This window comes from Oncorhynchus mykiss, chromosome 15 (assembly GCF_057628025.1).
Source record: "Oncorhynchus mykiss isolate SJ-2025 chromosome 15, ASM5762802v1, whole genome shotgun sequence".
Classification (NCBI taxonomy): domain Eukaryota; kingdom Metazoa; phylum Chordata; class Actinopteri; order Salmoniformes; family Salmonidae; genus Oncorhynchus; species Oncorhynchus mykiss.
In genome coordinates this window covers 73712501-73728927 of record NC_143036.1, presented here as the reverse complement: position 1 = coordinate 73728927, position 16427 = coordinate 73712501, and the positions used below count along the sequence as shown (strand labels likewise).

The 16427-nt window shown below is 44.7% G+C and overlaps 1 protein-coding gene across 1 annotated transcript; it reads right to left on the bottom strand.

The window, feature by feature from the left end:
* Positions 1-3514: 3514 nt before the first annotated feature.
* Positions 3515-8038, bottom strand: tymp (thymidine phosphorylase). The gene is made up of 10 exons (XM_090201122.1): positions 7901-8038; positions 7268-7489; positions 6629-6831; positions 6340-6438; positions 6111-6240; positions 5908-6026; positions 5493-5655; positions 5066-5293; positions 4717-4857; positions 3515-4617 (listed from the first exon to the last, which is right to left on the bottom strand). The coding sequence occupies exons 2-10, from the start codon at positions 7404-7406 to the stop codon at positions 4478-4480; spliced, it is 1362 nt and encodes a 453-aa protein (XP_090057248.1). The 5' UTR covers positions 7407-7489; positions 7901-8038; the 3' UTR covers positions 3515-4477.
* Between the last annotated feature and the right edge of the window lie 8389 nt (positions 8039-16427).

Sequence of the window (16427 nt, the reverse complement as noted above, 5' to 3'; positions counted from 1 at the left end):
GTCTAGCTGTACTTTAGATTTTGGCCACCAGATGGCAGCAGTCTGTGTGCAAAGTTTCAGACTTATCCAGGGAAAAATGACATTACTGCACAATATTTTGTATCAATTCGGCAAGGTTTGTATGTGAGTAGGCCTGGTTTGGTTCAGGATAGCCATGGTTTTGCTCAGGGTAGTCAGGGTCATCAAGGTAGTCAGAGTTTGGTTCGCAATGGTCCTCAGAGAGAATCAGTTGACTAACGTATCTCAGCTTGACTTTCGGACCAACAGTCTGGTACAGATACACAGTCACTATAAACTGAAGGACCTGTTTAACATCAACAACAACAACAAACTAACTGAAAAACATGTCAATCAAGACAAATGTGAACAGCTGAGTAGTGTGTGTGTGTGTGTGTGTGTGTGTGTGTGTGTGTGTGTTTGTTTGTGTGTGCGCGTGTGCGCAAGTGTGTGTGCATGTGTCGGTGTGTTTGTGTGCGTGTCTGTGTGTGTGTGTCTGTGTGTTACCTGAATGTTTAGCAGGACATTCTAACCAAGTGAGAGAGACTTTGTCATTTCTTCAAACGATCATCTTTATTTAATAAGAATTGCAATAATGAAGCTGGTCGACCTCACACCCTTGAGTGTAAGGCAGAGAGCTCAACGGTACAGAAAAAACAAAGGTCCTATATAGCAGACCTAGAAATTCTTAGTCATGGCTGGTTCCACCCCTCCCATGCAGATTTGGGGCATCATAAGCTAACTTGGGTTCCACTTGTGGTTATGTTCACCGGGTGTTGTTACCCTGTACCCTGGCTTAGATTCTCAGAAACAAAAAGTATTAGAAACAATAGGGGTTTGTTTTGTTTCTCAGGCTCTCTCTATCTCGGCTCACACCATGTCCTTGACTATACCCACAGACCAGCTGCAGGGAGCTAGAGGGGAACCATCCCTTTACAGAAGCACAGCATTTGTAGTTATGAAAATCTCTTACTATTGTTAAGCATATAATTCAACAATCAATATTCAACAAAGCAGGTAAATACGTAATATTTCCCTTACAGTTTTCACACATCAAAGTTCCTGTAGATTGTTAAAACAGGATCTCACATACTGCAGTTGCACCCAAACGGCTCTTATCTGTATGCCCAGACCCATGACTAAGTCACACAAGACAAGCCTATACTAAAATATAACCATGGATAATTTTCCAAGTAAAAACAGCATAGTATGTTCAATTAAACAACATGGTAGTTAATTCAACCATTTCCTCTATAATGGTTACATAAGACAGGTTTCTTAAGGCAAAAACTAAAGTAGGGTGGTTGGTCGGGGTGGATAAGTGGGCATATAACATGAACGTCTAGCAACCCCAAGGTTGCGTGTTTGAATCTCATCACAGAAAACTTTAGCAACTTTGCAATTACTTTTTAGCTATGTTGCAACTACTTATCAAGTTAGCTAACCCTTCCCCTAACCCGTTTAGCTAACCCTTCCCCTAACCAGTGTAGCTAACCCTTCCCCTAACCCGTGTAGCTAACCCTTTTAGCTAACCCTTCCCCTAACCCTTTTAGCTAACCCTTCCCCTAACCCTTCCCCTAACCCTTTTAGCTAACCCTTCCCCAAACCCTTTTAGCTAACCCTTCCCCAAACCCTTTTAGCTAACCCTTCCCCTAACCATTTTAGCTAACCCTTCCCCTAACCCTTTTAGCTAACCCTTTTAGCTAACCCTTCCCCTAACCCTTTTAGCTAACCCTTCCCCTAACCCTTCCCCTAACTCTTTTAGCTAACCCTTCCCCAAACCCTTTTAGCTAACCCTTCCCCAAACCCTTTTAGCTAACCCTTCCCCTAACCATTTTAGCTAACCCTTCCCCTAACCCTTCCCCTAACCCTTTTAGCTAACCCTTTTAGCTAACCCTTCCCCTAACCCTTTTAGCTAACCCTTCCCCTAAAACTTCCCCTAACCCTTTTAGCTAACCCTTCCCCTAACCCTTTTAGCTAACCTTTCCCCTAACCCGTTTAGCTAATCCTTCCCCAATCCGTTTAGCTAACCCTTCCCCTAACCCTTTTAGCTAACCCTTCCCCTAACCCTTTTAGCTAACCTTTCCCCTAACCCGTTTAGCTAATCCTTTTAGCTAACCCTTCCCCTAAAACTTCCCCTAACCCTTTTAGCTAACCCTTCCCCTAACCCTTTTAGCTAACCTTTCCCCTAACCCTTTTAGCTAACCCTTCCCCTAACCCTTTTAGCTAACCTTTCCCCTAACCCGTTTAGCTAACCCTTCCCCTAACCCTTTTAGCTAACCCTTCCCCTAACCCTTTTTGCTAACCCTTCCCCTAACCCGTTTAGCTAATCCTTCCCCTAACCCTTCCCCTAATCCTTCCCCTAACCCGTTTAGCTAACCCTTCCCCTAACCCGTTTAGCTAACCCTTCCCCTAACCCGTTTAGCTAACCCTTCCCCTAACCCTTCCCCTAACCCTTTTAGCTAACCCTTCCCCTAACCCGTTTAGCCAACCCTTCCCCTAACCCGTTTAGCTAACCCTTCCCCTAACCCTTCCCCCAACCCTTTTAGCTAACCCTTCCCCTAACCCTTTTAGCTAACCCTTCCCCTAAACCTTTTAGCTAATCCTTCCCCTAACCCGTTTAGCTAACCCTTTTAGCTAACCCTTCCCCTAACCTTAACCCCTAGAGCTAGTTAGCGTTATCCATTTAGCTGTTAGCAACAACAAATTGTAATTCGTGACATATGATACGTTTAACAAATTCGAAACATATCGTGTGAATTGTTATTCATAATATATCATACAAAATGGATAATGGACATCCCCAAATAAAGATACAATACATATCATAGTAAATGGAGTGTTTTGGATTATATACGCACAAAACAATACAAAATGCTCTGAGACCATGTTGAGAAAACCAGGCACAGAATCATGCTATGGGGATGTTTTTCAGCGGCATGGACTGGGAGACTGGCAAGGACAGAGGGAACAATGAATGACAATGAATGACCCCAAGCATACAGCTAAAGCAATACTGGAATGACTAAAGAACAAGTCCTTGAGTGGCCCAGCCAAAGCCCAGACTTGAACCCATTGAAAATCTGTGGATTGAAGGACTTGAAGATTGCTGTTTTTCACCTCTCCCCATCTTATTTAACAGAGCTTGAGAACAGAACAGAGCGTGAGAAAAGGAAGAATGAGAGAAAAAACAAATCCAGATGTGCAAAGCTGATACAAACAAACCTAAGACAAAGCAAATCTGTAATCGCTGCCCAAGGTGCTTCTACAAGTATAGACTCAGGGGTGTAAATACTTATGCAAATTTGATTTCTGTATTTAATTTTCAATACATTTGCTAAACATTTTTCTATGGATTGAGATGTAGCCTACATTGGGCCTTTATGATATCCTTTACAAATCAAACTACATTGTATTGGTCACGTACACATATTTATCAGATGTATGTGAGTGAGTAGTGAAATGCTTGTGTTGCAGCTCCAACAGTGCAGTAATATCTCCTTTCTGTAATGTTTCCTTTCTTTCTGTAATGTTTCCTTTCTTTCTGTAATGTTTCCTTTCTTTCTGTAATGTTTCCTTTCTTTCTGTAATGTTTCCTTTCTTTCTCTGTCACCAAATGTTTTCATAATATTAAAGTTACCAGGTTGTTAGGGGCATACTGGCCAAACATTTTGTTCTTATATTTATATGATAATAGAGATGTGTGGACATGTGTATTCATATTTAGAAGCAATGTGGAAAGCAGTATCGTTGTGGTTTTGGAAGAATCTGTTGAGTTCATGCTGAGACAAACCAAAAAGGAAAATCCCTACACACACACACACCACACAGACAGACAGACAGACACACACACACACACCACACAGACAGACAGACAGACACACACACACCACACAGACAGACAGACAGACACACACACACACACCACACAGACAGACAGACAGACACACACACACCACACAGACAGACAGACAGACACACACACACCACACAGACAGACAGACAGACAGACACACACACACACACCACACAGACAGACAGACAGACAGACACACACCACACAGACAGACAGACAGACAGACACACACACACACCACACAGACAGACAGACAGACACACACACACACACCACACAGACAGACAGACAGACACACACACACACCACACAGACAGACAGACAGACACACGCACACACACTAATGAAACTCAGCTGTAAATCAACATCTGTCTTGACTTAATGTGTGTTTTCCTGGATAACAATACTCTGATTCATAGCAGTTCACTGGAAACGGTTAAAATCTATTTAGTCTCCACAGAACGTTGTGACTTTATATGGGTGAATCAGAGAGGACTTTGAGAGTGAAGAGCAGGACACAGAGGCTTTAGTTCTGAACTATACATTCTTTAAAAATAAAACACTGAGATTCCCAAAGGCAGGTCATCTCCAAATCAAGCTTTAACATAGAGTAGATTTGTGTCACTATGGCAGTATGATTTCTGCCACTAGTGGCTGTGTGTGTAGCTGGTCGACGGGCCCCAGTGTCAGCGCCCCTTGTAGACTGAGTCTCTGCTCTGCACTCAGCGCCGGAGTCTCGTAGTGGACACGCAGCCATGGCTGCCCTGGGGTCAGAGGGCAAAGGTTGAGTCAGATCAGGGTGACACCGACCCTACACCCTTCACACCCTAACACACACACACACAGGGTCAGAGAGTTCTCACCTTTCTCCACCTTCTGTCCCAAAGACACCAGAAGCTCCGCCCCCACGCTGTGATTGACAGGGTCTCCGGCCTTCGAACGTCCCGCCCCCAACCTGTGCAGCACCTGAGCAATGACCATGCCGTCTATGTCCAGCACTGTCCCTGCAGACACCAAAAGACAAAGTCATGCAGTGTGTGTGTGTGTGTGTGTGTGTGTGTGTGTGTGTGTGTGTGTGTGTGTGTGTGTGTGTGTGTGTGTGTGTGTGTGTGTGTGTGTGTGTGTGTGTGTGTGTGTGTGTGTGTGTGTGTGTGTGTGTGTGTGTGTGTGCGTGCGCATTTGCATTTGTTAATCTGTGCCTGTGTGTGTTACCATGGCCTTGTGTCTCCAGTTCTGTTTGGTAGTGTGCCCGTCTCAGGATGCTGTAGTAGTCTGCGTTGGTTGAACAGAGTGATGCAGCGATCTGACTGGCTACTCCCTGACCAATCATCATGTTCTGGAACTTTTCCAGGGCTGCACCATTCTGCAGGGTTGTAGCGATCACCTTTTTACCCTCCTCCAGGCTCCCTGCACGGCCAATCATCCACAACAGCAGCCCACCTACACACACACATACACACACACACACACAGAATATTGACTTGAATTTGAAGGTAATGAACGTCCACAGCTTCTGTATCGAGACTGTAGCTAAGCCCGAGCAGAACTGACATTCTAACTAGGTCTTGGTCTGCTTGGTTTTGGTCCAAAGTAACCAATTCACTGAGTGTGTTTGTGTGTGTGTGTGTGTATTCCTCACCCAGACTTGTGACCAGCTCCAGTATGTCGTCTGGCCCCCTTCCCTTTAGACACTCCAGGGACTCCATCACTTCCAGAGTGTTCCCCACACAGCGACCAATAGGACAGTTCATACGACTAAGCACCGCCCCCGTACGGATCCCCAAACTGTTCCCAACTGTCACCTGCAGGAGAGAATGGGGTCAAGGTAAGGGTCAGGGGTCTGGTAAGGGTCAGGGGTCATGGTAAGGGTCAGGAGTCTGCTTTGTGTTATGTCCTTTCTATTCCAGACTTGACAACCAGTTGAGTTCCTAACTAAATCAACAACCTTATTTGATCAATCAAGTACAAGGCAGGAGAACATGGCCATGAAAACATGGCCCTCCAGACATTCAAACAAGAATGGGGTAAAGGTCAGGTGTCAGTGTTAGGGTTACCATGGACTGGGCCAGTGACTTGGCACTGCCCAGGTCTTTGTAGAGAGCTGCATTCCCAAACTTCACATCCAGAACCAAGGCACTCAGAGACTCAGCACCCTTCTTAGAGATGATAGAGCCTGGAGAGAACACACACACTATTCACATGTTCATTTCTCTACTTTGAAAGGTTGTCCAGTTTGCTGTTGTTGTTGTTGGCAGACCTGTGATGAGTGGGAGGCTGTCGACTGTAGACGTAACGTCTCTCAGAGCGTACATGACCTTGTCAGCAGGCACCAGGTTATCTGTCTGTCCTACAATGCAACAGCCAACCTCCTCCAGGATTCGATGCAGCTGAGGATGGTGCCACAATATCACATGTTAATAACTTGTAAATGAGAGAGAGAGAGAGAGAGAGAGAGAGAGAGAGAGAGAGAGAGGGAGAGAGAGTACCTGTTGTACTGACTGATAGACGTTAAAGCCAGGGATGGACTCCAGTTTGTCGAGCGTGCCGCCTGTGTGTGCCAGACCTCTGCCACTTATCATGGGTACCTATGGACACAGCTTCTGATAGTCAGACACACACACACACACACACACACACACACACACACACACACACACACACACACACACACACACACACACACACACACACACACACACACACACACACACACACACACACACACACACACACACACACACACACACACACACACAGGTGGATCCAGGCAGGTACCTTGCAGCCGCAGGCAGCCAGAGCAGGAGCCAGCACCAGGCTGATCTTGTCCCCCACTCCACCTGTCGAGTGTTTATCCACCATTAGCCCCTCCCACTCTGCCGGCCATGACATCACTTCCCCTGACATCATCATCTCCTTCGTCAGTGCGAGAGTCTCCTCTGCTACCATTCCCTTCAGCCAGATTGCCATCAGCATGGCTCCTATACACACACACACACACACAAGCAAACACACACACACACACACACACACACATGCAGACACACACGCACTCACACACACACGCACGCACGCACACACACGCGCACACACACATACACACATCAGATCAGAATTTCAACTGTAGAGTAGAGTGCAGGTTTTGGCCTGAGCTTGACTATTTATACTCAGTCTAAAGTGTGTGGGGGTCTTCTTCTCTGCAGACCTATAATAACTTGCCTTATCTGGCATCCCACCCACTGTGACTCTGTGACCTACCTGCACGTCGCTGGATGGTGTGTGTGTGTGTGTGTGTGTGTGTGTGTGTGTGTGTGTGTGTGTGTGTGTGTGTGTGTGTGTGTGTGTGTGTGTGTGTGTGTGTGTGTGTGTGTGTGTGTGTGTGTGTGTGTGTGTGTGTGTGTGTGTGTGTGTGTGTACCAATCTGGCTCTCTTGGATGGTCTTGTCCTTGACACCCTGTACGAAGTCTCGGATCTCCCCAGCACTCAGCTGTTCACCGTTCCGTTTCTTGCGGATGTGTTCTGGGAAAGTGGCTGTGCTCTGCTCGTGGTGCGCCATCCCTGCAGCTCACTGACACACAGCGGACTGACACACAGCTGACTGACACACAGCGGACTGAAACACAGCTGACTGACACACAGCTGCATGTGACAAGTAGGAGAGGAAAATACACGAGGGATTGTTTTAAATCACTAAACTATTGTGTGTGTATGTTTCAACAGAATCGGCGGAATGAATGCACCCCTGATCAGCGTAAATACAGTTCACTCTCATAACTGCCACGTTGCGTTCCTTCTCTCCCTTTGCTTGTGGACTTCAATGTACAACACATGTGACCAGGCAAAAACACATTTCCAAGCCAAACCTCTACAAACAACCTACATCTTTGTTACCATATTATCTAAAATAATGGCATACATCGTCAGCATAGTTAATAGAACTAACTCGTTAGTAAACCTGCTACAATCATGTAGTAACGTCAGTGTAACAGTCAGTTAATAGTAACACAAGTGGGCCCCAGTGGCAATAAATGAGTAATACCAAAATCTTACCTTGACTTAGAAGAGTTCTAGTGTTGTCTTGGAAAGTCTGTTTGAGCAGGGCGTTTCTGTTGGCTGAACTAGTCAGCTGAACTTGCCAGAAAAATGAAACTGAAAAAATATATATAATAATAATAACAATAATAATCTCTCTCTCTTGCTCTATTTCTCTCTTGCTTCTACTTCATTTTGGAAGGAATTCATTTGTTCAAAACTGTTCAACTATTGTCTTTCTCTCTCTCTGAGTCAACAACCCATATCATGGGTTTCTCCTCTTTCCTGTCGGGTTGTGATTGGTCCATTTTCTGCCATCTAGTGGACATGTTGCACTATTGCCCTCATCTATGTCTGGACCGTTATTGTCCACGTTTGCACTGTTCTAATGTACTATGGAAAAAGATGGCTCTCCTATTCTTGGCACTTTGCCCAGTCATATTTAAGCTTAGAACTACCTTTCTAGGCATCTTGATGCTTCTAGCTTTGAGTTAAATTTGTTGATAGCATATCTACAGTTTTTCACTTTTAATGTGTATAGTATTGCTTACTGGGTGTTGTCCAATGAATGCTGTAACCACTCCCTCTTCAAATCAGGGCTGATTGGAAAAATATGTTCAAAAGAGAACATTGTATTATCATTTCTTTGTACTCTCTGAGGAAGGCCGTGCGGTCGAAATGCATCTGAGTTTTTAAACTTTGTTTCCATTGAACATGCCATACAAATAAAGACATTGTAATTAATTGTTTGAAGAGTACCTTGGTCCTCCTTTCTTTTTGATTACCAATTTACCCCTTTTACCAAAGAGCATCTTCTGTCTACCAAGTCTACTATTGTGTACCTCAGCAGAGCTTCCCTTCCTCCTCTTCTTTTCTGTGTCTATTAAGGTTTTTATTAAGAGTTTCCTACCTGTACCGGAACGCTGCTCCTGAACACTGTCATGTCTTCCAACCTTGAGAACACACACCTGTCAAATACCCCTCTCTGTCTGTCTGTATGGAAGGACTAGTGACCAATGGGTGTGAGTGGTGGAGTGGGTCAGTTAGTCATTAACTACGACAGTAGTCACAACCCATCACGAATCAGAAGGGGAAACACTCATTTTGACGTAAAAACATCTGACCCTACCATTTCGCATCATCCCAATAGCCTCACCCCATCCCCTAACCCTCACCCCCTCCCTCCCTTTACCCTCACCCCATCCCCTCTACCTGAACCCTCCCAGATCCTTACATCTGACCCTGGTCTGTACCTGTCTTCACCTACCTGAACACTCCCTGACCCTGGTCTGTACCTGTCTTCCTCTGAAAGCACTGAACTGAGCTTTTAGAATTTGAGCAATTCCAGGGCGGCTGGTGGGAGGAGCTACAGGAGGACGGGCTCATTGTAATGGCTGGAATGGAATTGATGGAATGGTATCAAACATATGGAAACCACGTTTGACTCTGTTCCAATTATTCCATTCCAGTCATTATGAGCCTATCCTCCTATATGAGCCTATCCTCCTATATCTCCTCCCACCAGCCTCCACTGAGCAATTCAATGTTAGCGCCCAAAGTGTCTTCAGTCATACAGAAACCCTCTGGTCCTGGTTAGCGGTGGTAGTCGACCTGGTGTTGGTCATCAGAGTAGGCTTGTCTTGGTTCAGGAAGGCAATGATTTGTACGGGGTAGGCGAGGTTTGTATGTGCATAGGCCTGGTTTGGTTCAGGGCAGTCAGGGTCAGGGTTTCACAATGGTACTCAGAGCAAAATCAGATGACTACCATTTCTCAGCTTGGCTTTCTGACCAACAGGCTGGTATACAGTGGGGCAAAAAAGTATTTAGTCAGCCACCAATTGTGCAAGTTCTCCCACTTAAAAAGATGAGAGAGGCCTGTAATTTTCATCATAGGTACTTCAACTATGACAGACAAAATGAGAGAAAACAATCCACAAAATCACATTGTAGGATTTTTAATTAATTAATTTGCAAATTATGGTGGTAAATAAGTATTTGGTCAATAACAAAAGTTTATCTCAATACTTTGTTATATACCCTTTGTTGGCAATGACAGAGGTCAAACGTTTTCTGTAAGTCTTCACAAGGTTTTCACACACTGTTGCTGGTATTTTGGCCCATTCCTCCATGCAGATCTCCTCTAGAGCAGTGATGTTATGGGGCTGTTGCTGGGCAACACAGACTTTCAACTCCCTCCAAAGATTTTCTATGGGGTTGAGGTCTGGAGACTGGCTAGGCCACTCCAGGACCTTGAAATGCTTCTTACGAAGCCACTACTTCGTTGCCCGGGGGGGGGTGTTTGGGATCATTGTCATGCTGAAAGACCCAGCCATGTTTCATCTTCAATGCCCTTGCTGATGGAAGGAGGTTTTCACTCAAAATCTCACAATACATGGCCCCATTCATTCTTTCCTTTACACGGATCAGTCGTCCTGGTCCCTTTGCAGAAAAACAGCCCCAAAGCATGATGTTTCCACCCCCATGCTTCACAGTAGGTAGGGTGTTCTTTGGATGCAACTCAGCATTCTTTGTCCTCCTAACACGACGAGTTGAGTTTTTACCAAAAAGTAATATTTTGGTTTCATCTGACCATATGACATTCTCCCTTCTGGATTGTCCCTTCTCTTCTTCTGGATCATCCAAATGCTCTCTAGCAAACTTCGGACATGAACTGGACATGTACTGGCTTAAGCAGGGGGACATGTCTGTCACTGCAGGATTTGAGTCCCTGGCGGCGTAGTGTTTTACTGATGGTAGGCTTTGTTACTTTGGTCCCAGCTCTCTGCAGGTCATTCACTAGGTCCCCCCGTGTGGTTCTGGGATTTTTGCTCACCGTTCTTGTGATCATTTTGACCCCACAGGGTGAGATCTTGCGTGGAGCCCCAGATCAAGGGAGATTATCAGTGGTCTTGTATGTCTTCCATTTCCTAATAATTGCTCCCACAGTTGATTTCTTCAAACCAAGCTGCTTACCTATTGCAGATTCAGTCTTCCCAACCTGGTGCAGGTCTACAATTTTGTTTCTGGTGTCCTTTGCCAGCTCTTTGGCCTTGGCCATAGTGGAGTTTGGAGTGTGACTGTTTGAGGTTGTGGACAGGTGTCTTTTATACTGATAACAAGTTCAAACAGGTGCCATTAATACAGGTGGAGTGGAGGACAGAGGAGCCTCTTAAAGAAGAAGTTACAGGTCTGTGAGAGCCAGAAATCTTGCTTGTTTGTAGGTGGCCGAATACTTATTTTCCACCATAATTTGCAAATAAATTCAATGAAATTCAATGAAATTCAAATAATAAAGCTGGTCGACCTCACACTCTTGAGTGTAAGGCAGAGAGCTCAACGGTACAGAAAAAACAGTGGTCCTATATAGCAGACCTAAAAATGCTTAGTCATGGCTGGTTCCACCCCTCCCATGCAGATCGGGGCATCATAAGCTAACTTGGGTTCATCTTATGGTTATGTTCACCGGGTGTTGTTAGACTGTACCCTGGCTTAGATTCTCAGAAACAAAAAGTATTAGAAACAATAGGGGTTTGTTTTGTTTCTCAGGCTCTCTCTATCTCGGCTCACACCATGTCCTTGACTATACCCACAGACCAGCTGCAGGGAGCTAGAGGGGAACCATCCCTTTACAGAAGCACAGCATTTGTAGTTATGAAAATCTCTTACTATTGTTAAGCATATAATTCAACAATCAATATTCAACAAAGCAGGTAAATACGTTACGATATTTCCCTTACAGTTTTCACACATCAAAGTTTCTGTAGATTGTTAAACAGGATGTCACATACTGCAGTTGCACCCAAACGGCTCTTATCTGTATGCCCAGACCCATGACTAAGTCACACAAGACAAGCCTATACTAAAATATAACAATGGATAATTATCCAAATAAAAACAGCATAGTATGTTCAATTAAACAACATGGTAGTTAATTCAATAATTTCCTCTATAATGGTTAAGTTTCTTAAGGCAAAAACAATAGTAGGGTGATTAGTCGGGGTGGATGTGGGTGTATAACACAAACTTCTAGCAACCCCAAGGTTGAGTGTTTGAATCTCATCACGGAAAACTTTAGCATTTTAGCTAATTAGCAACATTGAAACAAATGTTTAGCTACGTTGGAACTACTTATCAAGTTCGCTAACCCTTCCCCTAACCTTAACCTCTAGAGCTAGTTAGCGTTAGACACCTAGCTGTTAGCAACAACAAATTGTAATTCGTGACATGTCATACATTTAACAAATTCGAAACATGTTGTATTATGAATTGTAATTCATAACATATCAAACAAAATGGATAATGGACATCCACAAAATAAGATACCATACCACAGTAAATGGAGTGTTTTGGTTTATATACGCACAAAATAATACGAAATGCTCTGAGACCATGTTGAGAAAACCAGGCACAGCTCATCACCCGTCTAACACCATCCCTACAGTGAAGCATGGTGGCAGCATCATGCTATGGGGATACTTTTCAGCGGCATGGACTGGGAGACTGGCAAGGACAGAGAAACAATGAATGGATCCAAATACAGGCAAATCCTTGATGGTGACCTGCTTCAGAGTGCAAACAACTTTAGACTGATGCAAAGACTTACGTTCCAACAGAACAATGACCCCAAACATACAGCCAAAGCAATACTGGAATGACTTCAGAACAAGAATGTGAAAGTCCTTGAGTGGCCCAGCCAAAGCCCAGACTTGAACCCATTGAAAATCTGTGGATTGAAGGACTTGAAGATTGCTGTTTTTCGCTCCTCCCCATCTAATTTAACAGAGCTTGAGAACAGAACAGAGTGTGACAAAAGGAAGAATGAGAGAAAAAAAAATCCAGATGTGTAAAGCTGATACAAACAAACCCAAGACAAAGCAAATCTGTAATCGCTGCCAAAGGTGCTTCTACAAGTATAGACTCAGGGGTTTAAATACTTATGCAAATTTGATTTCTGTATTTAATTTTCAATACATTTGCTAAACATTTTTCTATGGATTGATATGTAGCCTACATTGAGCCTTTATGATATCCTTTACAAATCAAACTACATTTTATTGGTCACGTACACATATTTATCAGATGTATGTGAGTGAGTAGTGAAATGCTTGTGTTGCAGCTCCAACAGTGCAGTAATATCTCCTTTCTGTAATGTTTCCTTTCTTTCTGTCACCAAATGTTTTCATAATATTCAAGTTACCAGGTTGTTAGGGGCATACTGGCCAAACATTTTGTTCTTATATTTATATGATAATAGAGATGTGTGGACATGTGTATTCATATTTAGAAGCAATGTGGAAAGCAGTATCGTTGTTGTTTTGGAAAAATCTGTTGAGTTCATGCTGAGACAAACCAAAAAAGGAAAATCCCTACACACACAAATGAAACTGTCAGTGAAACTGATATAACACAGTCAGCTGTCGATCAGCATTTGTCTTGGCTTACTGTGTGTGTTTCTGGATAACAGTCAGGAAGTCACGCCTGACATACTTCCGACCACAACTCTATCTTCCTGATTCCTGCTTACAATCAAAAATTAAAGCAGGAAGCACCAGTGACTCGGTCTATAAAAAAGTGGTCAGATGAATCAGATGCTAAACTACAAGACTCTTTTGCTATCACAGACTGTAATATGTTCTGGGATTCTTCCGATGGCATTGAGGAGTACACCACATCAGTCACTGGCTTTATCAATAAGTGAATCGAGGACGTCATCCCCACAGTGACTGTACCACAACCAGAAGCCTAGGATCATAGGCAACATTCGCACTAAGCTAAAGGGTAGAGCTGCCGCTTTCAAGGTGCGGGACTCTAACCCGGAAGCTTATAAGAAATCCTGCTATGCCCTGCGACGAACCATCAAACAGGCAAAGCGTCGATACAGAGCTAAGATTGAATCATACAACACCGGCTCCGACGCTCGTCTTATGTGGCAGGGCTTGCAAACTATTACAGACTACAAAGGGAAGCACAGCCGCGAGCTGCCCTGTGACACGAGCCTACCAGACGAGCTAAATCACTTCTATGCTCGCTTCGAGGCAAGCAACACTGAGGCATGCATGAGAGCATCAGCTGTTCCCGACGACTGTGTGATCACGCTCTCCGTAGCCAACGTTTTATTTTATTTCACCTTTATTTAACCAGGTAGGCTAGTTGAGAACAAGTTCTCATTTGCAACTGCGACCTGGCCAAGATAAAGCGTAGCAGTATGAGCAGACAACACAGAGTTACACATGGAGTAAACAATTAACAAGTCAATAACACAGTAGAAAACAAAGGGGGAGTCTATATACAATGTGTGCAAAAGGCATGAGGTAGGCGAATAATTACAATTTTGCAGATTAACACTGGAGTGATAAATGATCAGATGGTCATGTACAGGTAGAGATATTGGTGTGCAAAAGAGCAGAAAAGTAAATAAATAAATAAAAACAGTATGGGGATGAGGTAGGTGAAAATGGGTGGGCTATTTACCAATAGACTATGTACAGCTGCAGCGATCGGTTAGCTGCTCAGATAGCTGATGTTTGAAGTTGGTGAGGGAGATAAAAGTCTCCAACTTCAGCGATTTTTGCAATTCGTTCCAGTCACAGGCAGCAGAGTACTGGAACGAAAGGCGGCCAAATGAGGTGTTGGCTTTAGGGATGATCAGTGAGATACACCTGCTGGAGCGCATGCTACGGATGGGTGTTGCCATCGTGACCAGTGAGCTGAGATAAGGCGGAGCTTTACCTAGCATGGACTTGTAGATGACCTGGAGCCAGTGGGTCTGGCGACGAATATGTAGCGAGGGCCAGCCGACTAGAGCATACAAGTCGCAGTGGTGGGTGGTATAAGGTGCTTTAGTGACAAAACGGATGGCACTGTGATAGACTGCATCCAGTTTGCTGAGTAGAGTGTTGGAGGCCATTTTGTAGATGACATCGCCGAAGTCGAGGATCGGTAGGATAGTCAGTTTTACTAGGGTAAGCTTGGCGGCGTGAGTGAAGGAGGCTTTGTTGCGGAATAGAAAGCCGACTCTTGATTTGATTTTCGATTGGAGATGTTTGATATGAGTCTGGAAGGAAAGTTTGCAGTCTAGCCAGACACCTAGGTACTTATAGATGTCCACATATTGTAGGTCGGAACCATCCAGGGTGGTGATGCTAGGCGGGCATGCGGGTGCAGGCAGCGATCGGTTGAAAAGCATGCATTTGGTTTTACTAGCGTTTAAGAGCAGTCGGAGGCCACGGAAGGAGTGTGAGTAAGTCCTTTAAACACGTTAGCATTCACAAGGCTGCGGGGCCATACGGATTACCAGGACGTGTGCTCCTGGCATGTGCTGACCAACTGGCAGGGGTCTTCACTGACATTTTCAAAAAGTCCCTGATTGAGACTGTAATACAAACATGTTTCAAGCAGACCACCATGTTTCCTGTGCCCAAGAACACAAAGGCAACCTGTCTAAATGAACACAGACCCGTAGCACTCACGTCCGTAGCCATGAAGTGCTTTGAAAGGCTGGTAATGGCTCACATCAACACTATTATCCCAGAAACCCTAGACGCACTCCAATTTGCATACCGCCCAAACAGATCCACAGATGATACAATCTCTATTGCACTCCATACAGCCCTTTCCCACCTGAACAAAAGGAACACCTATGTGAGAATGCTATTCATTGACTGCAGTTCAGCGTTCAACACCATAGTACCCTCAAAGCTCATCACTAAGTTAAGGATCCAGGTACTAAACACCTCTCTCTGCAAGTGGATCCTGGACTTCCTGACAGGCCACCCCCAGGTGATGAGGGTAGATAGCAACACATCTGCCACGCTGATCCTCAGCACTGGAGCCCCCCAGGGGTGCGTGCTCAGTCCCCTCCTGTACTCCCTGTTCACCCACGACTGCATGCCCAGGCACAACTCCAACACCGTCATCTGGCCGGGTGGTGCCAGAATAACAACCTATACCTCAAAGTAACCAAGACTAAGGAGATGATTGTGGACTACAGGAAAAAGAGGACCGAGCATGCCCCCATTTTCATCGACGGGGCTGTAGTGGAGCAGGTTGAGAGCTTCAATTTCCTTGGTGTCCACATCAACAACAAACTAGAACGGTCCAAACACACCAAGACAATCGTGAAGAGGGCACGACAAAGCCTATTCCCCCTCAGGAAACTAAAAACATTTGGCATGGGTCCTGAGATCCTCAAAAGGTTCTACAGCTGCAACATCGAGAGCATCCTGACCAGGCGGTGTCAGAGGATGGCCCTAAAAATTGTCAAAGACCCAGCCACACCGGTCATACGCTACTGCTACTCTCTGTTCATCATATATGCATCGTCACTTTAACCATATCTAAATGTACAAACAACCTCCATCAGCCCGATTAACCGGTGTCTGTATGTAGCCTCGCTACTGTATATAGCCTCGCTACTGTATATAGCCTCTCTACTGTATATAGCCTCGCTACTGTATATAGCCTCGCTACTGTATATAGCCTCTCTACTGTATATAGCCTCGCTACTGTATAGAGCCTCTCTACTGTATATAGCCTCACTACTGTA

Bases quoted from the DNA above. Each gene is read 5' to 3' on its own strand.
- tymp (XM_090201122.1), bottom strand. From the start codon at position 7,406: ATGGCGCACCACGAGCAGAGCACAGCCACTTTCCCAGAACACATCCGC. The intron at 6,439-6,628 runs GTACCTGCCTGG...CTGTGTCCATAG, and splicing joins TGGCTGCCTGCGGCTGCAAG to GTACCCATGATAAGTGGCAG. The intron at 6,241-6,339 runs GTACTCTCTCTC...CACCATCCTCAG, and splicing joins TCTATCAGTCAGTACAACAG to CTGCATCGAATCCTGGAGGA.